Here is a 25,934-nt window from a genome sequence, read left to right on the forward strand (position 1 = left end):
TCTGACCCTCCATTACCATCATCGAAACATACGGCATACTAAATCAAAATAGCACAATCACATCAATGATGAGAAGACAAGTTTTCCGCCAAGATTTTATTGTACATTTTGAGTCCTTTGAACACCTGAAAAAGACAAAAAAAAAAGTTTAATTGGAGAAACTAGATATGGTGTTCTGGAGGAATTACCAGAACGATGGTCAAGAAATAACATCAACCAGCACACAAATCATTGTCTTATATTTAACGGCTTAGATGTGGTTTCAGTCATATTTGGCTTAATTTCAGATGGTTTTCACCATAGTCGATAAGATGGGGAAAAAAGATTATGCATCATCAACCACAGCCAAGCCATTTTTATCTTTCTAGGACCCTCGCTACAACTCACCATCACTTTAGTTCATCCTCCTGATCATTCTGTTGATCTGATCCTCCCTGTTGCCAGCGTCTCCTCCCTCCACAAAGTGTGTGGTCTTCTTGTTCATGCCACCGCGGGGTGACGACAGCTTGAAGGGCCACAGGAAGTTGTTGGCAGACTTGAAGTTCTTTCCAACTGTGTAAATCTCGTGAATGAGGTCTTCAACACAGATGATGCCATATTTGCCTGGGGATCAAAAAGCAGTGAGTTTAATAAACTGAACCGCGCAGCTTCCAGCACACTGAAAGCATTTCTAAATGATGTGATATATCCTTTTATTCGAACATGTCAGGAGTTATAGTGCAATCTGAGGAGTGCAGCGTCTAATCCATCCTAGTGTTCAGGTCACTGTTTCGGTTTGTGGTTTCAGATACAACTGGCTTAGTTTTAAGCTTTCTCACCATGGTCGATAAGACGGGGAAAAAAGTGTACATCATTAACCACATGTAGCACTACTGATAACTTGTTCAATAGCTTTTTAGAAGAAATTATTAACACTAAATACTGTAACTGCCATAACTATTTTCCTAAAGAAATGATTCTCATTGGGGCAGTATGTTGATTTGTTAGTACAATCGTCCCTCATAGAAGCACATGTATACTGTGTTATGTACATACACATGTCTTTTGTCTCAAAACAAACTACAATTACCACATCTGGTTGAAATTCTTCGCCAAACAGTCATGTTGCAGTTCACATCCATGTCTTTTCACAATGTCCTCCTTAATTTCATCCTATTAGGAAATGTATATTTGAAATTGATACAATTGGTAAATCTCTTGAGTTATGGGCCAAAAACTGAAGTCGCAAGACCTCCAAAAATAAATAAATCAAAAGTCCAGGTGGACATTTGTACAAATTATGAAGACGTTCCTTCGGGGTTCCGTAAGAAACTGCACCCGACACACTAGACCAAATGGAGGGACGTCCAAGGCATTAAGTTTACATACCGAGGGCCGACTCCACCAGAGCGTTGTCGGTGAGGGCAACGCGCCGTTTCCTCAGCCTGCCGTGGCCACGTTTGTAGATGAGCTCACGCACAGACTTCAGGTTGGGGTATCTGGTGGAACAGAGAATACATGGTTATGAAATGAACTCTTATCAAACCTGGGAACTTTTGTTTAAAAAAAAAAAAAAAAAAACATGTGCATGTTAGGCATCATTAAAGAATGGATAAGATCATGTGTACAAATGCTATGTTGAACTTCAAACTTAAAGAATGCGTTTATACTGAAAACTGTTCTGTACGATGGAATGTGGTTTCAGACTAAACTGGCTTAGTTTAAGTCAGTATTCACCATGGTCGATAAGATGGGGAAAAAAGTTCAGCATCATCAACCACATTCCAGAGATTAAGCACTTGGTCACTAATAATTGTTTATTTCAGCACACAATGAATTGCGTCTGCAATATGAGGTCGACGTCTAAGTTTTGTAGAGACAGCCTCAATTACCCCCAAGCGATGTAAGGCTCAGCAATCCTGAGCATGTTGATTGAAGCCTTGTTCAGTCGGACAAACACACCGTTGAAGATCTGGCGGAGACGAAGCAGCTGCAGAACTTTGCGGACCTTGGGGCTGACACCATTGATACTGAAAGAATAGATGGAACAGATTAGCACATGGCATTGGTGTACAACTTTATCAACTCTGTTCATTATGGTTTCAGAATATTTGGCTTATTTTGCATGGATGTATCATCATAGTCGATAAGTCGGGGAAAGAATTGTTCATCATTAACCACACGACCAACTACGCATCTGCAGACAGTACCAGTACCATGAGACATTTACATGGATTGCAATAGGAACCAAACGTAGGAGAGTGAAGGAAACCTCGACTCGTGCTTTGAGTAATTCAGGTAGTACGAGCATGCAAGACCTAGCTAGACAGGGTTTATTTAAGGCAAATAACCATGGAAATGGCATTTCAAATTAGCAACCCAGCACGTGGGCAGAGATCTAAACTGCTGCTCTAACTGATACACGATGCGTATGCGGTTCTAATAAGAAATGTAGCAATCCATGTAAATCTCACTGTTTGGTTTCGGTCTGCCACGCGTTACATTTCTGTGCAAGACACGGGCTGAACTCACCCTCGGATCCGGACAACAAAGGCCAGTTTGGGCTCGGCCGGCACGTAGAAATTTCCCACTTTGCGAGCAGTGCGGCCCAGGCGAACCTCACGCCTGTACATCTGCCTGTACTCCTTGTGGTACATCTCAGCCCTCTTGTAGATCAGTTTCCTGGTCACTTTGCGGGCCTGAGCAAGCAGGAATAACATTGATAAGCAACGGACAAGTTCACCCGACACATCACACCAGGAAAAAAAAAAAATTGAGCAGAACGAACACACACACACGCGGTGCTTACACACCTTTTTGTCGGCCAGCAGCTTCTTGACGCGCGCGGCCTTCATGGCGGCAAAGGCCTTTCGCCTTTTCAAAAGGCTCTCCGGGACCACCGGCACTTTTTTTCTGTCGTGGACAAAACAGAACATTACAAAAAAAGTCGAGAGACACAGAAAACTACCGATATTCTCGTAGGAAAAAGCCAGTGAGATACATTCTTTAAAAACCGCATTTGTTGGTATGCTAAGAAGCTAAGTTAGCTAACCTCCCATTTACCGGCTCCCATTCTCAAGTGTTCTCACTTCACCGAAAAAGACGTGTCTTGAAACAACAAAACAACAAAACGAAAGAAACTATGGCAGCTGATTCCCAAGTTAGTTCTCCTATTAGCACGATTAGCTAGCTTCTTATCGAGTACGGAGGCGGTAGAGAGAGCCATGTTGTACCGCTAAGGGCTACACACAAGAAACCACAAAGTGACAAACAACTAAAATAACGATAATCCTAAACAATACAACTAGTGCTACGGTGTACGCAATCTAAACAATCTATACAGCAAGTAAAATGCACAACGATGACTATTTTAACCGCCGATGTGCTTAGATTTTCTCAGGTCACAGACACTCACTCTGCGTCCGCCATTGCGTCCACCGAGAAAGAGGGATTCCCATGTGCGCATGCCCGGGTTAAAGGATTTAGGACCCAAGACCTCAACAGGCTGTCCTTCCAGATGCCTGATCTGTACATTAACGTAGCAGGCAAAACTTTAAAAAGTATTCTCAAACCAACGTGAATGTTATTCTATTTAAGAAATCAAATGCGGCATTAAATTCTTAAAATTTCGTTGGCTGAATGGCACCGAAATGTACTGCGTCATAGTAAAACTTCCAACAGACTAGAATGCTAACACAGAGCTAACTTTAGAATATTCATTCTGTCATTGATACCATTTTTCTGGTACAATGCGTGTATTGATTAAAGGCAAATACATAAACATACAATTCGCTTAAGCTCGGACACACAAATACACTCAAAGTACAACATCAATACAAGGCCAATGGGGACAGGCGGAGAGGTATAACCAAGGACATTGAGGCTCTACATTCTGAAGACTGTTAAGTTAAATTATAGCATCAACTTCATGATGCTCCAACATGAGTTGAATCTTTCATGGAATCCAAATGTATACACACCAAATTTGTTTTAAGATCTAAAATTGCGTACGGGTTATTTAGTAAATTATCCTTAATTGTCCATCTAAAAAAATAACCACATAAAAGAAAAAAAATCTTTCAAACATGAAGGAAACGTCGGTCCACTGGGTTTGATGTCTGGTACTTTTCATACTTCCATGAGCCCGGGGGTGATGGTAGTGCTGTGCGCTCGATGAGCCGGCAGAGGGAGCTAACGCTTCATTCTGCCGCCCAGGGTCACGCTGCTTCCATGCGCTTTCTACATTCGTGGTCCCGGGGGGATATATTCCCTTCCCTGAACCTTTACGCGTGATCCTCTGGAGGATCTCACTGGAGAAAAAAATCTAATCTATTTAAGCCTTTCCAAAATTCTGTCTGTGTGCCAAGCAAATTAATTCTAATAAAAAGAACACATTTAGCAAATAAAGCATGTGAGGCATATATAATTTGGTGAGCTAAAAGCGTTGTAAGTAACCCACAACAATAGCTTCCCCATGAATGATGTATACTGTGTGACCATCAGATTGACTTACATGTTGCTGTTCATAAGCACCTCGTCTGAAGTTTTTAAGAGCTTTCTCTGTATGCATTATTTACATGTTAGTATTACAATAGGATCGGGAGAATGCTTTTTCACTGTTTTGCAGGACTACCACTGAAATGCCCATCCAACGGGGGAAAATAAGACTAAGTGCACGTGAAATAAAGTTTGGTCTATTATATTTTCTTTTTGGAGGTATAATTATATGGACGTTAGAGGTAAATATGCATTTATTTTCCCGTGAAAACATACTGTTGTCTAAGCTTGCACGAGTACGTTATCAATCCACTTTCACTTTACGCAACGGGCAAATGGCGATGGGTCATTGCCAGTGGATTGCTGTGATATCTGAGACTATACGGACCTGCAAATTCAGTGTTGCGCAAAACTCCCCGGCTCAGATGTCAACAAGTTCTTTCTTCAAGGAACAACGATGGTTATGCTGGTTGCATTGAATGCACAGATATTGACCGGGACTGGCGAAATGTGAATGTGGCTTGATCTTTTTTTCATTTGAAATCTGCATTTCGCGGTGGAAATACACGGTACTAATGTATTAAATGTTCCTGAAATCTTGGTTTCAATCCTAATAATAATCATAGGATTTAAACTACATTTCTCATCAAATAAATCAACATCAGCAAAACAGTTACTCACATGCTTTTATTGTGCAACTATTAGCAAAAACAACCATCTATTAAAATACCAATACCTTATTTTTTCTATACACGCATGCCTCATAAAAGTCAAAGCATACCAAAAAAATCAGCGTATATCAAAGCGTCTCCCAATCCTTCCATCGCGCTTTACTTTGGGGACAAAAAGCGCAGCGGATTAGTGTTGGGTAAAATCTCCGAGGTTACATCACCTCCGAGTGTAACGTGTATGGATGTGGCGCTTCATTCTGACGGGCGCTCACGTCTCGGTCCTATTGGGTCCAGCGTTGATGGGAGGACTGAATAAATAGCGAGTGGGATGCGAGTGAGGATGAGATGAGTGGCGGAGCAGCAGCAGCAGCAGCAGAGGAAGTGGGAGGCACAGGAACTGGACTCTGACTCAACGGGCATCTGAATTCTCTTTTCGCTCTCAAGTTGCGCTCTTTCTTTGCACACTTTTTTTGCGCTCTAGCCGTTGTCAGTTTTTTCCCCCCCATTCTTTTTCTTCTTTCTTCTGTCCTATACCTGCACTGTGGGTGCAAGTTGCGTCGGTGCGCCTCCTGCCTTCCCATCTGCTACCGAACAGGTTTCAAAACATTCCCCGCGCTGCTTCCGCCGCTCATTCGAATCGCATTTGAAAAGCACGGCCAACATGATGATAATATTCGCCGAGTTCTTCGTGGTCATCTTGAAGGTGCTCTGGGCTATCGTGACCGCCGGGACTAAATGGGTTGTGCGGCCGAAGGAGAAGAGCGTGGCCGGACAGGTGTGCGTGATCACCGGCGCTGGAAGCGGCCTCGGGCGGCTCTTCGCCAAGGAGTTCGCCCGGAGGCGAGCGATCCTGGTCTTATGGGACATAAACAGCCAAAGCAATGAGGAGACCGCGGAGATGGTGCGGCAGATTTACCACGAGCTGGACACTCCCATAACCAAAGACGGTAAGACTGCTTTCTTTCTTCCTTCTTTTCCCCTGCAGTTTGGATGCCACCGGGTTTTACGCACGGCTCGTTTCCGCGAGGTCACTTTCGGTTTTGGGTCAGGCAGCGGCGAGTATTTGAGGGATAGAAGTTGCGGAGGTACCGAGGGCAGAGCGACACAATGAACACACCGACAAGTTTCCTTGCACGCCTCTTTGCACACCATTTACTCATTTATTCATTTAGGCAGACTTCCAAATAGGCGCTCAGGTGACCTCTTTATCTTCCTAAATTTTGATTATTAATTCACGTGCAGACCATTCAATTTAAATCCCATCCCATTGTACTTAATAATTCAGATTTATCCATTACAATGTCCTGCTGAAGGAACTTTTTCACTTTTGTCATCTCTTTTCCGCCGCAGGACCTGTCAGAGGGGTGGAGGAGGTCCCCCCCTTCCAGCCGCAGGTCTACACCTATGTGTGTGACGTGGGAAAGCGGGAGAGCGTGTATTCCACAGCCGAGAAGGTGCGTCGAGAGGTGGGGAACGTGGACCTGCTGATCAACAACGCCGGCGTCGTCTCCGGCCATCACCTCCTGGAGTGCCCCGATGAGCTGATCGAGCGCACCATGGTGGTCAACTGCCATGCGCACTTTTGGGTGAGTCTGCTGCCGCGGATGTCGCCCTATAGCTGCAAAGAGAGAGAGAGGGGGGAGCCGTGTTAGGATCTCGGCCTGATGATGCCTTCACTGCGATGCCAGGTCCACAGGAATGTTTCTATCACTATTTACACAACATTATCCTTCTGTCTGCCAAAGTCAGTAATCCAAGGTTATCTGCGCGCCTCCAGTACTGAGAAAGAAAGCATATCCATGAATGGTTGCCTTGCATGTTGAAATTTCAGCTTCGCTTGGTTTTGATCTGCCAGAAGAAAAAAAAAAAAAAAGTCACGGGTTTGGCTTCTTAAGTGGTGCCTTTGGTGCTCTTCGGCGGCCCCTGGCCGTTGATGATCCTCGTGGTATGTCAGCCCTTCCTTCTCCTCTCCTTCGCCACACAAATGTAGGTTCTGTGTCGGATCACCTCACCACATTCTGTTGGCAGGCAGCGATTTCTTGTGTACCAGATTTCCCTTTTTTTTAGTGTTTGCAGTGTAAATATTTATCTGGAAGCCTACATGGACTCGATGAAGTGAGCGCGTTTCACTTTAGATTTTTTTTATACGCACGACAGGTGCTATCGTAGCCTTTGTGCGGCCTTTCGTGGGTGTGGAAAGTCTGGCCATTATAAACCGTCAGTAGACACTTTACTGAGCGGAATGAGAACGCCGGGTTCAAGCCCCTCGCCGCCAATACAAAAGGAACGACCGCCTCTGTGGGACGACTGTATCAGTTATTCTTAAGTATGTGTGCTGTATTGGAGGCGAGGGGCCTCGTGTGTCTGAGCCCGATGATGTTCATTTTGAGACTCGCCAGAGGCCCCTTTTTTCCCCCAGAAGAGCTCATTCTCAAAAAAAACCCACATCAACCATGAAACCACAGTGATTGGAAGCTCCCTAATTGAGCATGAACATCTCTTGTGTTGTCAGCCAGGCAGGTTGTGTACTTCCTCCTTACTTCTTTTCAACTATTTGTGTGCCTCTCTGCTGGTCATCACCACATTCCTTTATGTCCAGCGTTCGGAGTCATGATCCAGTGGTTGGGGTGGCAGGTTTGGGGTTTTTAACAGGGTTTTGTGTTTGTGTTCTCCCATCTGTGTTTGTGTTTCCTCTGCACCCACCCCCTTATATTCTGTGGAGAGCTTGGTTCGTATCGGAGAGAGGGGGGGGGGGCGCTGGATGAAAGAAGGACTTAATGAATGGCGACAGCCAGAATAGAGGATGTGGTTCATTAAAGACACAAGCTAGATGAATGGAGCTTAGACTAACAGGGACCTGTCCACTTTCCTCTCTCACACAAACAGTTGCTCAATGCATTCAGGTGCTTACACAAACATTCACTTTTCATCTTTTTACAGGCTTTTAAACGGATGAATTGTGGCTCATGACTCCGGTACTCTTAGTCATACACAATTTAAAGTACATTTTACAACTTTAGATAAAGTTTGAGGATTATAGCAAAGAGTCAATCGGCCCATGGTTCCCTTTTTCGTTCTTTTTTCATGCTTCACCAGTGGACATAGATTATGTCGGAGGGCAGCATTCTTTTTCTTATGTGTTGTCTATAGTCACTATTTGCTACCCGAGCAAGTTATTGAGATTTCCTACCTGGTTCCCCATGACAGCAGGTTAAAGATCTAAGACGGCCAGACTTCAGAATAAGGAGAGAAGCTTTGTATTTGTTCATTATCATTTGAAAAGTCTAGTCGGATGGAGGGGTGACCTGGAAAAGGTTGTTAACTGCAGTGAGTGTGTGTGTGTGTGTGTGTGTGTGTTTGCATGTGCAGACCCCACACTTCTTCTGTCGTCCTTACACAGGCCCCTCTGACTCCTCCCAACCCGATTTTGGAGGCAGTGGGTGCAGCTGCATGTCGGGTCACAACGGCGGCACGCTCTGTTCCTCCAGCACTGCCACACACAAATACACACACACACACACACGGACTATGTGTACAACCACTATGATTCAGTCCCTCTTTCCTTTTAAAGTTATGAGGCAGAGGTTCATAACATTTAATTACTTTGATAGGACCAGCTGGTGATTTGTGCTGTTTAAGCTCCACGACAGGATGACGAATTTCCCTCCATCTCATTAAGTGTCAACAGAGTTGTTGTTTTGAGGATAAGTATGCCGAGATAAGTGGGACATGAAAAGGAACCCTTCCTCTGCATCTTGAGCCGGTTATCCAACAGGTGGTTCGTGAACAATAAGCAGCGACTCCTGTCACGAGGTAATCCTACCGCTCTCGTGCAATTACATGAAAGCGCCGAGGGCTTCAATGGTGACATGGCGGGAAAAGAGCAGTGGACAGAAAAGGGGAAGGAAGGCAATGCCTTCCCATCGGCAGGCGAGGCGAGAGGGTAATGGTAAGCTGCTGCTGACCCACTTTATCTGACAATTGGTTTCTTGTCTGCAGATCAGCTTGACAAGATGCCAGGCGACAGGAGCCAAGTTCTGCCGGCTGCATTCCTGCTGTAGTCAGAGAAAGGATGCAGCCAGGCAGAAGGGTCCTACTTCACTGGTTTTACATAGGCCCCCCCCTCAGACCCAGTGCACCTGTACTCCCCTCACATGAGCGAGCCATCGCTTCTCCCACGTTGGGCCTCGCCCTGCGCAAGTGTACCTGTTCACATGAGGGGGAATGGATTGGGTAAGAGGAAGAAATAGAGAACTATATTGAATCAAGAAATCCATTTGGGTTTTGCATTTGCATTTAGGACCGATATTTTTCATAGACCCTGTAGACCCTAGCAGAGAAAAAAAAGGAATGTTTCTGGTGCGTTGACTTCCTCCCCGGCCCATCGATGTGGCTGCTTTCCAGGTACGTTGGATTCTCGTTGCACAACCCAGGAGGTGGGGTGGAGGTACGGTCAACTGTAGCAGTAGCTCATTGACCAGCCTGGCCACCACAACTCGACCAATCTGCAGCCATCATCCCCGATGTCCTGTAAACCCAACCCACTCAAATTCCGCCATCTTGCCTAAGATCAAACGGGCTCTGGCGCTCGGACGCTTTTCGCCCTCTCGTCCATTCTCTCATCCAGGGAGAAGTCAGCCCAATTAAATGGACATCTGGACCTGCGCAAAGGCCAATATTTTGTCCATATTCCTGTTGGTCAGGCGCTAGCACTAATGCAGCCTGACACCCCAGCTGCAAGAAGCTTTGTCTGGTTTAAATGCTCGGACCAATTAGGGGGATGGGGGGGGGGGGTGAAGCGGGCGAGGTAACCCCACATAGGCCAAGGAGGTCCGACTGTGTCGGTGGGTAATTTAGCGGAACAAGGGAGCGTTGAGTCCCAATTACAACAGCTCTGATGCAAGACACGAGCCCCCCGGTTGCCTTCACACATTTTGTGTCTGAGAGGTCAGCGGGGGTCATGCCCGCATGCCAGAGCTGCCATGAGAAGCGGGACATCACGGGAGGGCGGGAGAGAGAGAGAGAGAGAGGGATGGAAACTTTGTTCGCGTTTTCAGCCCCGTCCTCCAGCAATCGCCCCCCCCGCCCCCTCCGCCTCCTCCCTCCCAACATCACCTCCAGTCGTTTGCTGAGCCCTCAGCATAATTGTCCAGCATGCATCGGGGCATCGGTAATTCCCCGCTCCCTGAAAGTTGCTGTGAGCGGGTAAGCTTTGGCATACGTCAGCTACGGGCATACCTTAAATGAAGGCTTCATTTGCACGCAGCCGTTCTCCCCCAGCCGCTGGTATTCTGGCTCCCAGAGGCCCTTCCCCGCTTTTTGCCTACGCCTCATGTTTCTGGCGCTCCCCCTCTTCGGGCCCCCGTCATTTGACGAGATGAATATCGCCGCAGCTGGAGGATTTATGTCCTGAGAAGGCGCAGATGTTTGGAGCGGAGTCAGATCTGTTCTGTACTGTAGCTCGCTGTAGAATAAAAACTGAAATGAAGTCATCTGCTTAAACCCAGGCTTTCGCCATGAAGATCTGACTTATTCCTTCCAGTTTTATTTATGGCACACAACGCGGACAAAGCTGTCTTAAGTGGAAGAGATTACACTACAAGTCAGTAGGTCCGATGCAGTTAATCTCTGATTGCAGTTTTAATGAGGCTTTTCCTCCCCTGCCAGTGGTTTCATGGCTGTGCAACCTGGTACCAAGCGCTCTGCTTCCTTCCAGCAAATGTTTACTAAGGAGGCTGAATCATTTCTCTGGCCAGGCTTATGTACTGTACCAACATTTTAATGAATTCTCATGACCACAGAATTATTGGAAACTAGAAATCAAACTGTCAAACGTACTAACAAATGAACCCAAAGTGAGTCTTAAAAGCTCTTACCAAAACCAAGAGGTACTATATTTTCATTTTACACAACATACTATGGCCAGCATGTTACTGTGGCATAAACGCGTCCTCTGCGTTTTTCTTTCTTCTTCATTTGCTTTACTGACATTTTCAAAAGGTGTTGCAGTCTCCTTGCATTGTCCTTGTCTGTGGCAGCACACATCTCACTTGAATAGATCGACAAAAGGCCTGCTGGTTGTTTTGTGGACCACCTAGAGGGAGAGTGATTGGCCAGTTCCTGTCGCTGCCGTCACATGTCGCACCTGCTGATTGGCTCATGCTGAGTCTCCAAAGTCGGGCAGACGGGGCGGAATGAGGAATGGATCGCACGGGTTAATCAACCGCTAACCGGCAGTCTCCTCCGCTGGGTCGCCAACCCCCCCCCCCTCCCCTCAACGGACTGGCCTGGGTGAAACGACCGGGGCGCTCACGTGGCACTCCGTCGAAACCCTTTCATCCCTGAGCTCACCTCGCTGCCGATTGTTGTGCAGACTGCTGCTCGGACCGGCTGCGCGGGCAGCCGAGAGGCTGAGTTGTATTGTTGTTGAGTGAACGGAGGCCTATGATTGGGCCTGTCACCAGGTCTTTAGAGCCGGGCCCCGACGACGGGCACCAGATCCGTGTGGGAAAAGGACAGATTGTACAGTGCAGTGCGCACACCACACACCTGTTTTGTTCATTGAATACCTACGAAGGGGAGGGGGGTGGGGGGGGAGAAACCCCCCTCATCTTTCTCTTCTGACATCCGGTTCACACCTACCACAAAAATGTTTCATGGAAATGCTTATTTTCAGCCTTTTTGGTTTTGTTTTAATGCGCGTTATGAATTCTCATTCCTCGCTCTGCATCACCATGGAGAAACAGGGTGGGGGGGGAACAGACGGAGAGGGGGAATAAGAGGGAGTCAGAGAGGATCAAAGGGCTTTGGCACAGACAAACTGCACAAGTGAACTAACCTTCCTCTTTCTTTTATTTTCCATCTTTGCCCTTCTGTCCTTCCCCCAGACCACCAAGGCGTTCCTCCCCAAGATGCTGGAGCTGAATCATGGTCACATTGTGACGGTTGCCAGCTCCCTGGGTTTATTCAGCACAGCTGGAGTGGAGGTTAGTATCATACACAACAACGCATACCCATCCCATCGTTCCCACCATCCGAAAACCAGTGCTTTTCTCCAAAGCCCTCGGCGTGCCAGATAGCACACTGCGCCGGGGGGGTTAGGCCCCCTTTCTCTAGTTGTCCCTCCACCCGTTAAATTAAGGGACACAGATGAGCATTGGGGAGCCTCTTATAGATTTCACTATTTGCAGCAGTGGGGGTGTGGGGCCCCTATTGGGCTCGGGCCCCGGGGCCAGAACGGGCTGACAGCTCCCCGAGGGATGGAGACATCTTCATCAGCGCTTTTGTGAACAACTTTGTGCTCGCTCAGTATTCAGCTCACAGCAGCTTTCAATGGATAAAGTTTGGGGTTTTCCTTTCTATAGTCCCCCCCCCCCCCCCCACCACCCCCCACCACCCCGCCCCCCTTCCTCCCGGTAGATTAATTTTGTTATTGTAATACATATTAAGTGGAGTCATTAATCTCCATAACCACAGAGGGAGTCAATTGTCCTCGTAGAAGGCGACCACAAGAAGGTTTTTTTATTTTGGTAATTCAGCGAACAGGCTCTAAAAACGGTGTCATTTTCAGACGGTCTTCAGGGACCGCCTGTTTTTTTGTTTTTATAGCTGCACATTTCGTTTTGCCCTCATAATGACTAAGTCGCCTTTCAAAGGGACTGGAGATTTAGTCCGTTTTTGTTAAGCTGTAATGCTTCCTGGAAATTCTCCTACTGCGATTCCTGACGCGCTCATTCATTTCAGGGAACCAAAGCTCTCATCTGTCGTTTCTGTCGCACAGTCGAATCTCTTTATCCTCCCCGTGTTTATCGGCATGCATCTGTGTTTGCACAAGCCTTTATGAAAAATAAAAGAACTAAATAAAAGATTATTTCCGTGGTGAACCACATCAAAACCTTCCCGCCGAGCAGAGCGGTCTCCTGCTGCACCGGAGAAGAATGCCGATGAAACCGTAGAACAGAGCCTCATGTTTTTTTGCGGCTGTATCGTTAACAGCAAGAAGGGCCCTCGGCGCCCGCGGGGGGGGGGGCGTGTTTGATAATGTTCTCTGTGGTCCCCGGGTGCGGGTGAGTGAGAGTTTATTACAGCGCTGACCTGTTCTCCCTTTAATTCCCACAGGACTACTGCGCCAGTAAGTTCGGTGCCATCGGGTTCCACGAGTCACTGAGCCACGAGGTGAAGGCCTCAGAGAAGGACGGCATCAACATGACCCTGGTGTGCCCTTACCTGGTCGACACGGGAATGTTCAAAGGCTGCAGGATAAGGTCAGCTTCCCCGCCACGCGGGATGAGCTTGTCATCTCTCATTTTCACCTTATAAAATGTTGAAAATGTAAAAAATCAAAGCAGCAGCAGCAGCAGCAGCTGATGGTTAGCGCTGTGGAACGTATATATTGGGGACCAGAGGTTGGCTTCGCCTATACAAAGCTTTTCCCAGGGTAAAAAAAAGAGCTTACCAGCAGGTGCACCTGGGCTAAGCCCCTCCCCCCCCCCAGTTTGTTTGATATCAGCAGTCAGCCGGCCTCCACTTTAGAGCAATCACTACTACTGCGTGCAGACGCTCGAGCTTTTTAACCAGTGCCACTTTATTCACGAGCATTTCTGAATGACTTCAACCAAATTTGAAATGTTTTAAATGACCCCCTGCCCCCCTTTCCGTTTTAAGGAAGGAGATCGAGCCTTTCCTGCCTCCCCTGAAGCCAGAGTTCTGTGTGAAACAGGCCATGAGGGCCATCCTCACTGACCAGCCCATGATCTGTACACCTCGCATCGTCTATATGGTCAACTTCATGAAAAGGTGAGCGGCCTCCAGAACTATAATACCCTACGTATACATACAGTATAGCACCCCCCCCCCCCCCCTTCCCCCTACGCTCTCCTTACTGTGTACAGGACCGTGTCTCATTTCTGTTCTCCCTCCACAGCATTCTGCCGTTCGAGGCCATCGTGTGCATGTACCGGTTCCTCGGCGCCGACAAGTGCATGTACCCCTTCCTGGCCCAGAGAAAGGAGGCCATGAACAACAACGAGGCAAAGAACGGGATGTAGGGGGGAGAGGGGGGGCGGGGGGTTGCTGTTTGGGACACGAACAGAGGGACATAAACCTGCAAGCACGAGGAAACAACCACTGAGGATGAAAATGGGGAAGAAGGGAGGAAGGAAGGAAATGCGAAAAGACTGAATCTAGACTTGTGCACTTGCGCGGAGCAAATGCAAAGGTTTACCATATCGTTCCTCTGGAACAAAGAAAGCTGTGTACTACACAAATGATTTATTTGACTTTGTTTTGTCTTTTTTTATTTTTTGAGTTTAAAGAAACCAACAACTATATACTGTGTCACTAGTTTTGAAATCATACAGAAAAGCTATCCTATAATTAACTATTTACGTAATGTAGTCACCAGCCTTATTTAGTGTCATTGTGGAAATATACAGTATGTTACTGTACAAACAGTAAAACAAATGTTTTTCACTTTTATTTAATTTTTGTAGACATGCACTGTAATTTCTGATTTTTCTCTACACTGCCAGCATTCTGTGCAGGAAGGTTCAACGCAGCAAACCACCCAACGTCTCCCCGCCGCGGAGGCTCTTTTATCAGGCAGCAGCTCAGCAAAGGCTCCGATTACAGCTCGTGTTTTTTAAAATGAAGCAAGATAAATGTCACAATTAAGGTTTATGATGTGTTTTTTTTTTAAATACTTAAGTTACAGATGTGTGGCATACACGGCGTGTTGATGATGATGAAGCGTACGCATCCCCGATAGGACGTTTTTAAAGGGCCGATTTAAAAGAGTCTCCAGCGTAACGGCACTCAACATTGGCCCTTTTTAATTGTCTCTTGTTTCAGGTCTGTATTGAATAAGCTCTCAAATGAAAAAGCTGTAAACATCCGGGGGTCGAACGAGCATTCAGAATGTAACGCTTTTGGGAGAGTCGAGGGGAAATTTATTTCTCTCATTTGTCTTTGTTTTCAAGATCTGTGTTTGTTAATATTGTAAAATGATCTGTTACCAACATCTGTTTAAAAACCAACAAACGTAGGCTGTAACTCCGAGCAAAACCGCCGTCCCAACACTGATGTGTGGTCGAGGGAAACGTATTAAAGACACTAGCCTCCCATTATCCTTTCCAAAGTAAAACTTTAACTCTCCTATTCATTGTCCAGTTAAAGTGAAATGTAAATGTTTAAATGTTGTGAATACCCCCCAGTATCCCAAATGACTGTCTCCACCCTATTTGATGTATGAATATTTTATATAAACTTTGGGATGACAAGAGTTTCAGAATTTCAACTACATTCCAATAGGCTTCATCCCTTGAGTCACACTGATGAGCCTAAATTCTCTACCTCTTGAGTTTTTTTTTTTTTTTGACAGTATGACATAAGCCTTTTTATTTTGTAATTTTCTCAAGACTGCTCCATTGTAGAGCAAATGTGGTTCCAATGTTTAGTGTCTCTACCTAACTTAAATTAATAAAAGTGATTTAGATTATTAAATGGTGTGTCGTTATTACGAGCTATTTGGCATTAAAAATTCTCAACCCGAAGGATAAAGTGTTAAAAGGGCACATTTTTCTCGTGACCTTCAGTGCCTTTTAAACCCACTCTTACGTGAGATCACCGTCGTCACTCACAACAGTGGCCTTTATTTGTTTTTTCTTTGAATCGAGAGACAGGAAAGAGGATCTTCTGCAACGATGAGGTGAATTGTTAAAATGACACCCAGCCGGCCTTTTCTCCTCACGAGCACCAGTCTTTTAGACGGGTATCGGTATCACTGTCCTCCCGCATTGTGCAACGCCGCGAGTCAGGGCCGCCTTTAGATATGGGCGTTGGCTAAAGAGGTCAAGAGCCACTTGCCTTTCAAAGTACTGCACGTACAGCACAAGCAGACGTGGGATTTCTAAAATAAAGGTTAAGAGTGTGAAAGAGGATGAGATACACAAGGCTGCGTTAGGGTGTGTTCACGCTTGACTCCTGCCTTCAGCGCTTTTTAGAGAGCTTCAGCGCGAGAATTATAGAGCGGCCCTTTGACAAAGGTCTGCCCTTCTGGGAACAACAACTTAATTCCGACTATTTACACTGGAGCTGTTATGTAGCTGACCTGACTTTTACTTCCCTGAATAAAAGCAAGATTAAAAGCAAAATGTCCTAAATTTGGGTCAGCGTCACAACAGCTCAGGTGCTTCTGTTGTTGCCTTTAAAGTCTCATCTTTTAAAAAAAACATTTTGAACACATCCATACAGCAGCAGTTATTCCTTGTTGATTTGTACTTGGTATCCTTGAAGATCAGAAATGTAAAATTTGTGTCATATGAATAAATACGGCGTGAAAAAATCACAAGCTGCAGGCCGGAAAGCTTTGTAAATCCTCTCTCATATGTTTTTTATTTTAATCAGTCGGGTAAAGTCTAGATGGCATTAGATATTACTCAATCACCGATAACCCATAAAACCCCAGAACTTGTACATTGTAACTGCATGCGATTGTGTTAATACAAAACAAATATACAAGAGTAAATCTAGGTTTCTCATAAACTGAACTAACTGATCGGAAAAACAAAAGTTTCACCGAAACAGGGTCCGTGACGGCGAGTGATCAGGGTGGTAGCGGACATTCCTCTTTCCACTGAACAAATGGATATGTTTGGGTCAGCGACGGGAGAACGCGCCCATCCTGCGGAGCGCGGTGGCGCGCGGCGGGGACGTCAGGGCCTCCGTGCGCGCGGCGCTCCTCTTCCGTGACTAGTGGGCGCTGGATAAAGTTGCTCAGCGGCAGATTAGTTCTAATATGAGGGAGAGCTGTAGTGACAGTTGCAATCCCTCTGTTGGTGTGCCGAAGCCATCAGCACCACGCGCACCCACTTCCCGGAGACTCCACGTGGAATCAGAGCGGCCTCTTTGTGCGAAACGGCCCCTTAACGTGAGCACGCGGTTTTTTTTGGGGGGGGGGCTTGAGTCATTCCTTGGACGTTCATCAACATCTATAAGATTCTCTGCACTCTTTTATCCTCCTGTTAATACGGCTCTAATTTAGCGGACTTCAAGTCGGGTCGATGGCGCATCACTCAGATGGAAAAATCGATGTCTCGTGCGTTTGCTGCTCGCGCGGCCACATTGATTTCGTTCTATTTCGGGCGCCTTAGGTTCACCTCCCACATCGGCTGGTGAAAGCAGGGCAATTCATCTGGGGTCTAACGCCCCCCCCCCCTCCAGCTACCTGGACAAGCTTCTGGAATAGAGATCTGCCTCTAATGTGTGTCCATTAGTCAGTGAGGGGGGGGGTCAGACTGCCGCTGTCCCGCTCGCTCGTTCATCTCGCTAATGGGAGGGAGCATAGTGGGTTTGGGGGGGCCCTGCACGTGGTGGTGGTTGGTAGATGCAGGCGCGCACACACTCCAGTTTCAGAAAGCTTCAGTCTATTTGGAAACACGCAAACAGGGTTTTTGTCTGCAGCGTAAATGAACAGGTTTGTCATGACATTACAGGAGGTGGTAGTTATTCGTTTGTGAGGTTTAAAGCACTCGTACACGGCGACACAAAACGGGCATTCGTCCTCGGAAAGTCCTCCGATAGTCTGCGCGTCTTACTGGCAAACGGCTGGTGAACCAGCAGGTTTTTTTTGGAAAAAGCTGCACAACGATATAATGCAGGAATATTCTCTATTTTCAAAATAGCCTATTTTTCCCATATCACCCTCAACACTTCAAAATAGTCCGCAGGATGTGCAAAATGTACAAATGGCCAGCGGTTTCACAAAAGGTCTTCAAAGAGCTGAAATGTCTGTAGGAATGAGAGCGCGTCTGAGGGCCACAGACAATGTAGAAGAAGTCAAAAAGTAAAGCGTGAGACGGACTTCTGCAATATTAGTTTGTTCTTCCCACAGGATTTGTTGAAGGTATGTAAACGTCTCCGTTTGCTTCGGCTGAACCACAGCGAGTTGGGCTGCAGATAAATGTGCTTGGAGAGTCGTTGCATGATTTATACAGTCAAACAATAGGCGTTGGCATTCGATACATGATACACTTATGAAGAGAGTTGGAATACCAACACACATTAAAACGTAATGGACCACGATTAGATTTTTTTGGGATGAAAACTAGCCAATTTGTTGTTATGTGCTTGTTAAATATTATTAGCCATTATGAGTAATGAATGCAGTAGCATAGGCATTTAAGACGTAAACGATAAATGTTATTTATGAGGTTAAGTCTTATTCTCTGAGAAAATTCTGAAGCTCTTAATGTTTCTTGGATTCGCTCACTTTAGTAAAATCTTGGTGATTTCAGAATCACAACCTCAAGAGAGGCTTGTTGTAAGGTCCAACTTTTTCCAAACTGCCTTTGGATTGAAAGCATATTCTTTCTCTTGGGTTACACTGACCTCACCTCGAGGTCCCCTTGCTAGACTTTCCCAAAGCCTTCAATAACATCAGGTGACCAAAGTCTAGTAATGTGAAGACAACCAAATAAACCTTGATGACAAATGAGAAATTTGGATAGATGTGGTTGAAAGTACCAGAATGAGCTACTTAGTATGTCTTTAAGATAATATCCCAATTGTTTTTTAATTAATTGATTTTTAATAATGGCTGGCTGTCGATTCATCACTGGAGTATTTCATTCGTTTGAGGCTCGTTGTCTTTGGACGCCGCTGCGTTTGTACGCGTTAAAAGAAGAAAATGAGACACAAAGAACAATTTTTTTTCCCCCACATGAACTGAGGTGTTTTTACTGCATTTCGGTAACAGCAACAGCCTTATTACACATTGTACTCACAGCGAAGAAGAAGACATGTCCTCAATGTCAGTGAACAAAGTGGGCTTTGGGGGGGAAGAGAGTCTGCGAGTCGGATCGCACGCAGACTCTCTCCGCTCGAAAGACGCACAGACAGAATGCAGGCATTAAAAGCACCCAGTTGATGCCTTGGCGGGTCAATACAACACACACACAATGGGTGTAGATGTGATCGACAAAACTGTGGCGGGGGGAGGGGAGGGGGGGAGACAATCCACTGACACAAAATCATTGGAATGGAGAGGACTTTTTTCATTCACCGGAGGACATGCGGTCGTAAAATCTCTGGAGTGGCGCGTTGGTGGCAGAGATTACGAGCAAAATACGAACCGCTGGCCCCCCTTTTTCTAGATAAAAAGTGATACTACTGCGGCGGCCCCCCCTTCGCCTCCGCTTTTGGTCTGTGGATGCTCCAGTGATGCTGTGCCAGTGAGGGGTCGTGTTAGGCGGGAGAGTGAGACCTTTCAGGAAGGAAAGGTTAGTCCGACCTTCTCTCCTGGGTGGTCGAACACTTGATTACTGCCAACACCAGTTTTGTCCTTTTTGTTCAGATGAAAAAAAAAAAAAAAAAACTTGTTATTTCTCGGAACATGATACTCTTGCAAGTCATACACATCCATATAGATAGATGAACTCTTTTTTTTTTCTTCTTTATGTCAGCATACAAGGTAAGCTGGGTGACTATATATGAAGACAACAACTACAACTTTCACAGCACTGGCATTGGTTAATTTTAAATACAGTACTCAAGCATTGTTAGATTAGTAAAATAAAAAAATAAAAAAAACAAAACAGAAACATATTACCCCCGAAAAAAAGAAGCTACTGTACGCAAGTTGGTTTCTCCCCTAAAATGTTTCTTTTGGGTTTCAATGGCATGATGTACATATTTGTCTTTAACCACACCAAAAGAAATTCACCCAAAGGGGAAATTGTCTATGCAGTGTATCACTTTGAACTTCCCTTAATTTCATACAGTACCATGCATTTGTCTCATTAGTTTGTGTTTCATTTCTTATATTTTGTTTGTTCTCTAAATTTCGACTGAAATCATCAATAACGGTGTTAATATAGCGTTGTCTTCACATAGACTCAGGTAATGGTGTTTTAGTCGGTCCTTTCTCGGTGCACATCCACCCTATTGCATGTCTACAGGTTTTGCAGGATACAGTGGCGATCGTGGGGTTGGGGGACTTGGGGGTGGAGGGCGGGTGGGGTTCTGTCGGGTAGGTGTATGCCGAAAGGAGGGGGAGGGGGGGGGGTCAGCTCCTTGACGACAGCCTTTGAATCCTTGCAGACCTGAGTGGTGGTGCCTGAGTTAGTCTGTTTAATGTCCGTCCTCCCTCCCACATGGTTCACTGGTCTGAAAACACAAACAGAACCGGGTCAGGGCAGATCCTGCAAAGCGGTTAATAATCGTTCATGCGGTCGGCAATTTGTTCTCGATGTTCCTCGCAAAGATCTCAGGATCTGATGCAGTGAAAGTATGACTTCAAAGGGATTCCGGTAAAAAGAAAAAAACAAAAGCGCCGCCGCCGTTACTCTCGACACAAGTCCTTGACCTCAGTCTGTTTCACACCAACTTTCTCCTGTTCTCTGGTTTTTAACAGAAAATATGTGTGGGGGTCTTGAAGAAAGAGAAAAGCAGCTGATTTGGGGGGAGAAATGTGTTTTCATGATGAGAACTGCAGTCATGTGAAGCCTGACAAACAGAAATGTGTTAACAACAAGGGCGACTAAATGAGTTTTGGGGGCAAAGGGGGTAGAGTGTAATTGCTACCATATTTTCCCCTCTCAGGACATAAATGAAGGTGGTATTACGCTGCAGTTGTCTTTCCTCTCTTGGTTTCTCTCCTCTTCCTTTCTAAAGGAGACAAGGATGCAAAAAACCCTCCACTGCTCTAAAGGCACTTTTTTCTTTTTTTCCAGGGCACACCTACTATGAAAATACTCCAGAAATGCTTGATAGAGATTTCCTCCTACGCTCCTTCCTCCCCTCCCTTGCTCGTTGTGGACTGAAGGCCCGTGGGGAAAGACCTCTTTTCCGCCACGACTAAACCTTAGTCGCGATAGACATCATGCAAAGTACTGAGAGAAATATGTCGTGCATGTAAATATACTCCTGTTGTTGCTTCCATATGGAGGAGAAACGCTGATGTGTGTGTGTGTGTGTGTGTGTGTGTGTGTGTGTGTTTGGGAGCTGATGCAGCGCTGAGGATTGGCAAAAAGCCCGATTGACAAAAACACGCGTGTGCAGGCACGCACATCTGGCTCCTCACTAGACAAGCGTCTGTCCGCCCTGATCGGCCGATTGATAAACGCGCGGCGGGGTGAGCGCCTGTCTGCCTTCAGCGCGATGCAACTCCTACCGTACCTTGATGGGGCCGTCCACCGGGTCCAGTCCCTGCTCCGACAGCTGTTTCAAGGCACTTAGAGCAGCCTGAGAAGAGAGGGAACAACAGATGGTTGATTGAGTGAGGGAGGGAGGGAGGGAGATTGGGTGGGAGGAGAGTGAGTGTCACCCTTCAGCTGCTTTTCAAATAACACTTACTCTGGGAAACCCGATGCCAGCAGGACACTTTCCCTTCGTTCTGTGTTGTTTTTGGCTCCTTTCCGCGGACTGTTTATCTAGCGTTATTGGGTTAACATTTCCACTTTATGTTTCGGGCCTCTCTGCATTTTCCTAAGTCCGTCTGAGTGACACCTGTATTCTCTCGGACCACAGCTAAACAAATAGCGGCGGGTCTGACATACCTACGTGTCATGAAAGGCAACACAGCACACAGAGCCGCAGCCGCGTAGCCCCAAACGCACACTAATTAAGCGGAGATAAATAAATAAAGTGTGTGTGAAATGTGAAGTACTAATTGTTTAATTGACTTTAATGACGTTCAATTTGTGGTTGAGACAGCGCTTTCGGGGGGGCGGATGAGACGTTTGCTAACCCACACCATCGAGGAAGACTGCTTTAAATTTACCGTTTGTGGCACGTTTGGTTCATAATCACAACCAGCCAGGTGTAGCAATTTAATGCCCTGTCATTTAAAAATGTGGTCCATAATATACATATGCATTTATATGCTCCTCGCAGAATTCCCTAGAGCCCCCCCCTCCAACCTCATCAGAAACGCCATGAGGTAATTTCCTTCCTGCTCATCGCCCGCCTGCCCGTGCCAGCGAGAGGGGCTGCTGGTGATGCGAGGAGGGTCCAGCCTGCTATCATAATATACGCAACACGCGTGGGAGCGGAGGGGCGCGGTGCAGACGGACACACATGCTATGCTGAGGTGGGACTGGAAAATAAACAAAATAACAAAAGGAAACCCGAGAGGCGGAGGTGTTGCAGAGAAATCTTCTGGACTCGCTAACTCCAGAGTGCTGATCCACGGCAGTCGGGACGTCCACCGAGCTGAACCCGTCGCCCCCCTTCCCGCCTCCCGCCCCCTGGCTCCAAATCTCGCTTTTCCCTCCGTCCCACCAAGCGATGCATTTCTCATTCATTGTGTTATTGTGTTGTCCAACATGGATTTAATTGTCCTTTCGGAGCACCACCCAGCGGTTTCAATTGCATGCTTCAAGGGTTTTGTCAATGTGAGCGTCACTGGTTTCCAATGGTAGATGGATGACTATGGGAGCTATTTTTTATATCATATAAAACCGTGACGTTCTACAGCACATGATTCATGTGCAGGGAAATGATTCATCTGCTCTTTGCATGTTTTAAAAATGGCAAATTCCTTTGATTTAGTCGCGTTGAAGTTATACAGGCATTCCATGGTTATTGCGGAAGTCACCATATTTGGGTGCATATTTATATAAACCGCAACACAATCTGTAGAATCCTCCAATAACAATTTATAAACGTATAAAGCAAATAATTAGAATATGACACTATTAAGACTTAACATAAAGTGAACAATACGGTTTGAATAGAAAAAAAGTCTGGTTTACCCCCCCCATAAAAAAAAACATTACATCACCTCTAAACGCTCCACTAATATTCTACATCTGGCATACGAGCCAGCCTGGATCCCTTACACTCTATCACGAGTTAATCAGGAGAAAGATAAGGCGTACGAGGCTCCGCTCAGCAGATGAGTGAGATGTGACGACTGGCGGAGTCAACCTCATCAAGGAGCTAATTCTTACCAGTAATATACAGAATTAAATTCCCCCCACAAGAGTATCCGAATGGTAGACATTTCTCTGAGACTCTCCCGGACGGAGACGTCTCCATGTGAATACCTGTCTGTGTTTAAGTTAATCAGCACTCATTGGATCCATCTATCACGCTTTAATCCTGACAAAATATAAATCCCACCGCAACGCGTCTCCGTGGAATGTAATACGTAGAGGAGGATGTTTCAGTCCACCTGTCTGCTCACATCCCAAATGATTTTGTTTAACAGATTATGAGTAACATAAACCAGGAATCAGAATTTAGGACTGAGGGTCGAAATCTGGTTTGAATCCATCAATTTGAAAAAAATAAAAAAAAAGTCTCATGCCTACTGGTACTGAAAACTGTGCAACAATATGGTTTTAAAAATGTATACTGTCCAGTTAATACGGACGGCTTTTCTCCAGAGACTCAGAAATCATCTGGAGCCCCTCGAAGTCTGCAACAGACAATTTATGGTGCAATGTGTTTTTTTTTCTCTGTGAAGATCTGACAGCCATCGAGATTTAGAGCTTGAATATACTTGCAGAGATTTAAGGAGAAAAAAAAACAACCCCGTAGGACATGACAGCTGAAGGAATGTTTTCACAATTTCACTGTTAATAAACGTTAAATCACATCGGGACTCTTTTCGTATGTATGAAAAAAAAAAAAAAAAAAAAAAAAAAAAGGTGCACTCTCGCACTGACCAGGACCGTCTGAAGCGGAAAAAGTAATTAAGATAAGAAGGGAAACCTAACACGGCCCGATTAATCCAGGACACGCGATCAGGTCACACCTGATAAACAAGGATCAATCTCCGCTTTCTCTGCTCAACAATAACTTGTAATCACAACCAACTTCTCCATAATTACCTTTCGTTTGTTATATTTATTTCGGTTTGGGATCTTTCTCTCCCTGAGTAAATAGCTAGAGCCCATCTGTTGGAGGGGTGGTGGGGGTGGCGGTACATATGTGTGTGTGTGTGTGTGTGGGGCGGGGCAGTCGAGGGGGGTGGTGGTGGTGGGCTGACTGGAGACAAACAGCCATAAATCAGAGGCCTGGCGGTGGCAGCGCTGCTGATATACGACAGGCAGGCATGAGGGCCAATCCCTGGACGCGGCAGCTCAGTGAAGGACACATACGAAGACAAATACCGGGGCTATCTGCCAGTGAAATCATTATTTTTCTAATGAGATAAGTTGGCCATCGTTAAGAGGCAGCCGCTGCCCTGACGCATCAACACCAGAGGAGTGTGTTTAGTCTGAGGCCGAGTTACGCAAGGTGGACGTGTTCCATCTCTGTCACGGCAGAGAGAGAGAGAGAGAGATGGCTGAGGAGACAATGTGCAGAGAGGACGCAGAGTCATTCACAAATGGAGTGGTGCCGCCGCAGGATTTTGAAAACGGGACGCTTGAGACTGAATAAATGTCCCTACTAAGGGCTTTATCCAATCTGAAGGCTGGGCTTAGCTAGAAGATATCTTAAGTTTCCTCTTAAGTCGAGTCAGAATTACCGAGCTGCGAGACCAGTCGATGGTTTTAAACGCGGCTACAGCGACACGTCTTCACACAGTCTCTCCTGGAAGGTACTTGTGCAGTTGAATGTAAAAAAAAAAAAAAAAGCCATCCGACAAGTAATTATCATAATCTCATGGAGGACAGTGGGAGCTTCAGGCCGGCACTGCGCCAAAGATCAAACAAATCAGTGTCTCATTCACTTCAATGAAACCACTGCATTGGCACAGCAGGGGAGGAGGGGGGGGGGGGGGGGGGCTCAAACAACAAAGTTGAATAAAAAGACACCTTTTGCCGCAACACCATTTCTCGTAATTCCAACTGGGTCTCGCGGATCAATATTATTATTTATATCTCTCCATCGTCAGTAGCTATGACAACAGGCCCACTGAAGCCATCTCTCATCACTCCTCCTTCACCGATCATTCCTCAACACAACTTCAGATAAAAAACCCAGCGCTCTCCATCAAGCAGAGACCGGGAGTCGAGCCCGATGCGCCTCGCGGCCGCTTCACATCGTCTGTCCATCTCGCTGTCCCGAGTTCAAAGGCCCACGGACACACGGCGGTGGACAGGGGTGACGTCTGAGGAGGACATCTGCCGACCGGTGGTCTGATGTGGATTGACAAGGGGCGGCTCATTTGTCTGGGCCCGCTGCGCTCTTAATGGTTCCCCCGACAGAGGCTTCGCCTCCGTCAGCGGCTTAGCCAAACAAAGGCCCGCTCCCAGAGGAGTCCCTGGCACCGGCCTGATGGATCTGATGGATCGTTGGGTGACACGGGGGGCCTGACAAATCAGACCCCTGTGTCAGCTCTTGCTGTTGGGACTACTGGGTTCTGGGGCACTAATGAAGACATGATGGTGAACCGGGGGATGGCCGAGGAAGAGGTGTAAAGACAGGAGAGGTTAAGGCCTTGAAGGAAGCTGAGAAATGAAATGTTTGGTGGGAAAGGAAGCTGAGAGAGGAGGGGAAGGAGGCCTCAGCTTTTCTATCTCCATCACTTCTCCCTCTGGCCATCAAAGACACCAGGGAGGTCCTAATGAGGTAAAGACCACAAGCACATCATTCACTCTCACATACCTCCACCTCTCTCGCTCCTCCCACTTCCAATCTCCAGAAAGTAGAAGAAAGAGAAAAGTTAGGCTAGTTCGAATGCTCTCTTCGTTTTATCAGATGAAACCCCCGCCTCTGCTCTGCCGGAGGCCACATGAAAGCACAGACACCAGCTTAGGGTTTAACCCAATGACCCGATCTCAGCAGTACCTATAGCGGATCCAGACTCACAGGGCTTTCTGCTGCTCTGTGTGGACC

General features: G+C 46.3%; 3 protein-coding genes and 3 non-coding genes across 7 annotated transcripts in view; 1 reads left to right on the forward strand and 5 right to left on the reverse strand.

Moving 5' to 3' along the window:
• Positions 1-81: 81 nt before the first annotated feature.
• On the reverse strand, positions 82-3,880 carry rpl7 (ribosomal protein L7). Its single transcript, XM_040167002.2, has 7 exons — positions 3,395-3,880; positions 2,793-2,892; positions 2,512-2,678; positions 1,872-2,009; positions 1,369-1,478; positions 388-603; positions 82-125 (listed from the first exon to the last, which is right to left on the reverse strand). The coding sequence occupies exons 1-6, from the start codon at positions 3,511-3,513 to the stop codon at positions 395-397; spliced, it is 843 nt and encodes a 280-aa protein (XP_040022936.2). The 5' UTR covers positions 3,514-3,880; the 3' UTR covers positions 82-125; positions 388-394.
• On the reverse strand, positions 254-346 carry LOC120812115 (small nucleolar SNORD12/SNORD106). Its single transcript, XR_005710524.2, has one exon. It is a non-coding gene; the product is annotated as a small nucleolar SNORD12/SNORD106 (small nucleolar RNA).
• On the reverse strand, positions 775-864 carry LOC120812116 (small nucleolar SNORD12/SNORD106). Its single transcript, XR_005710525.1, has one exon. It is a non-coding gene; the product is annotated as a small nucleolar SNORD12/SNORD106 (small nucleolar RNA).
• Positions 1,672-1,763, reverse strand: LOC120812114 (small nucleolar SNORD12/SNORD106). Its single transcript, XR_005710523.1, has one exon. It is a non-coding gene; the product is annotated as a small nucleolar SNORD12/SNORD106 (small nucleolar RNA).
• A 1,270-nt stretch (positions 3,881-5,150) lies between the features above and the next one.
• rdh10a (retinol dehydrogenase 10a) lies at positions 5,151-15,647 on the forward strand. Its single transcript, XM_040166998.2, has 6 exons — positions 5,151-6,094; positions 6,498-6,733; positions 12,035-12,133; positions 13,266-13,411; positions 13,812-13,943; positions 14,071-15,647. Exons 1-6 carry the CDS (start codon positions 5,809-5,811, stop codon positions 14,192-14,194), a joined length of 1,023 nt encoding a protein of 340 aa, XP_040022932.1. The 5' UTR covers positions 5,151-5,808; the 3' UTR covers positions 14,195-15,647.
• Positions 15,648-18,849: 3,202 nt separating this feature from the next.
• stau2 (staufen double-stranded RNA binding protein 2) overlaps positions 18,850-25,934 on the reverse strand; it is a 64,421-nt gene continuing 57,336 nt past the window's right edge. Inside the window, exons 15-17 of one of the 2 annotated variants that reach the window (XM_040167192.2) lie at positions 21,321-21,386; positions 20,246-20,309; positions 18,850-19,485 (exon numbers count right to left, since the gene is read on the reverse strand). In XM_040167192.2, the coding sequence (XP_040023126.2) occupies positions 20,274-20,309; positions 21,321-21,386 (102 nt within the window). In that variant the 3' untranslated portion in view covers positions 18,850-19,485; positions 20,246-20,273. Of the gene's footprint in view, positions 20,310-21,320; positions 21,387-25,934 lie in introns of both variants that reach the window. The other variant, XM_040167191.2, reaches the window with a different exon arrangement.

This window comes from Gasterosteus aculeatus, chromosome 21 (assembly GCF_964276395.1).
Source record: "Gasterosteus aculeatus chromosome 21, fGasAcu3.hap1.1, whole genome shotgun sequence".
NCBI lineage: Eukaryota > Metazoa > Chordata > Actinopteri > Perciformes > Gasterosteidae > Gasterosteus > Gasterosteus aculeatus.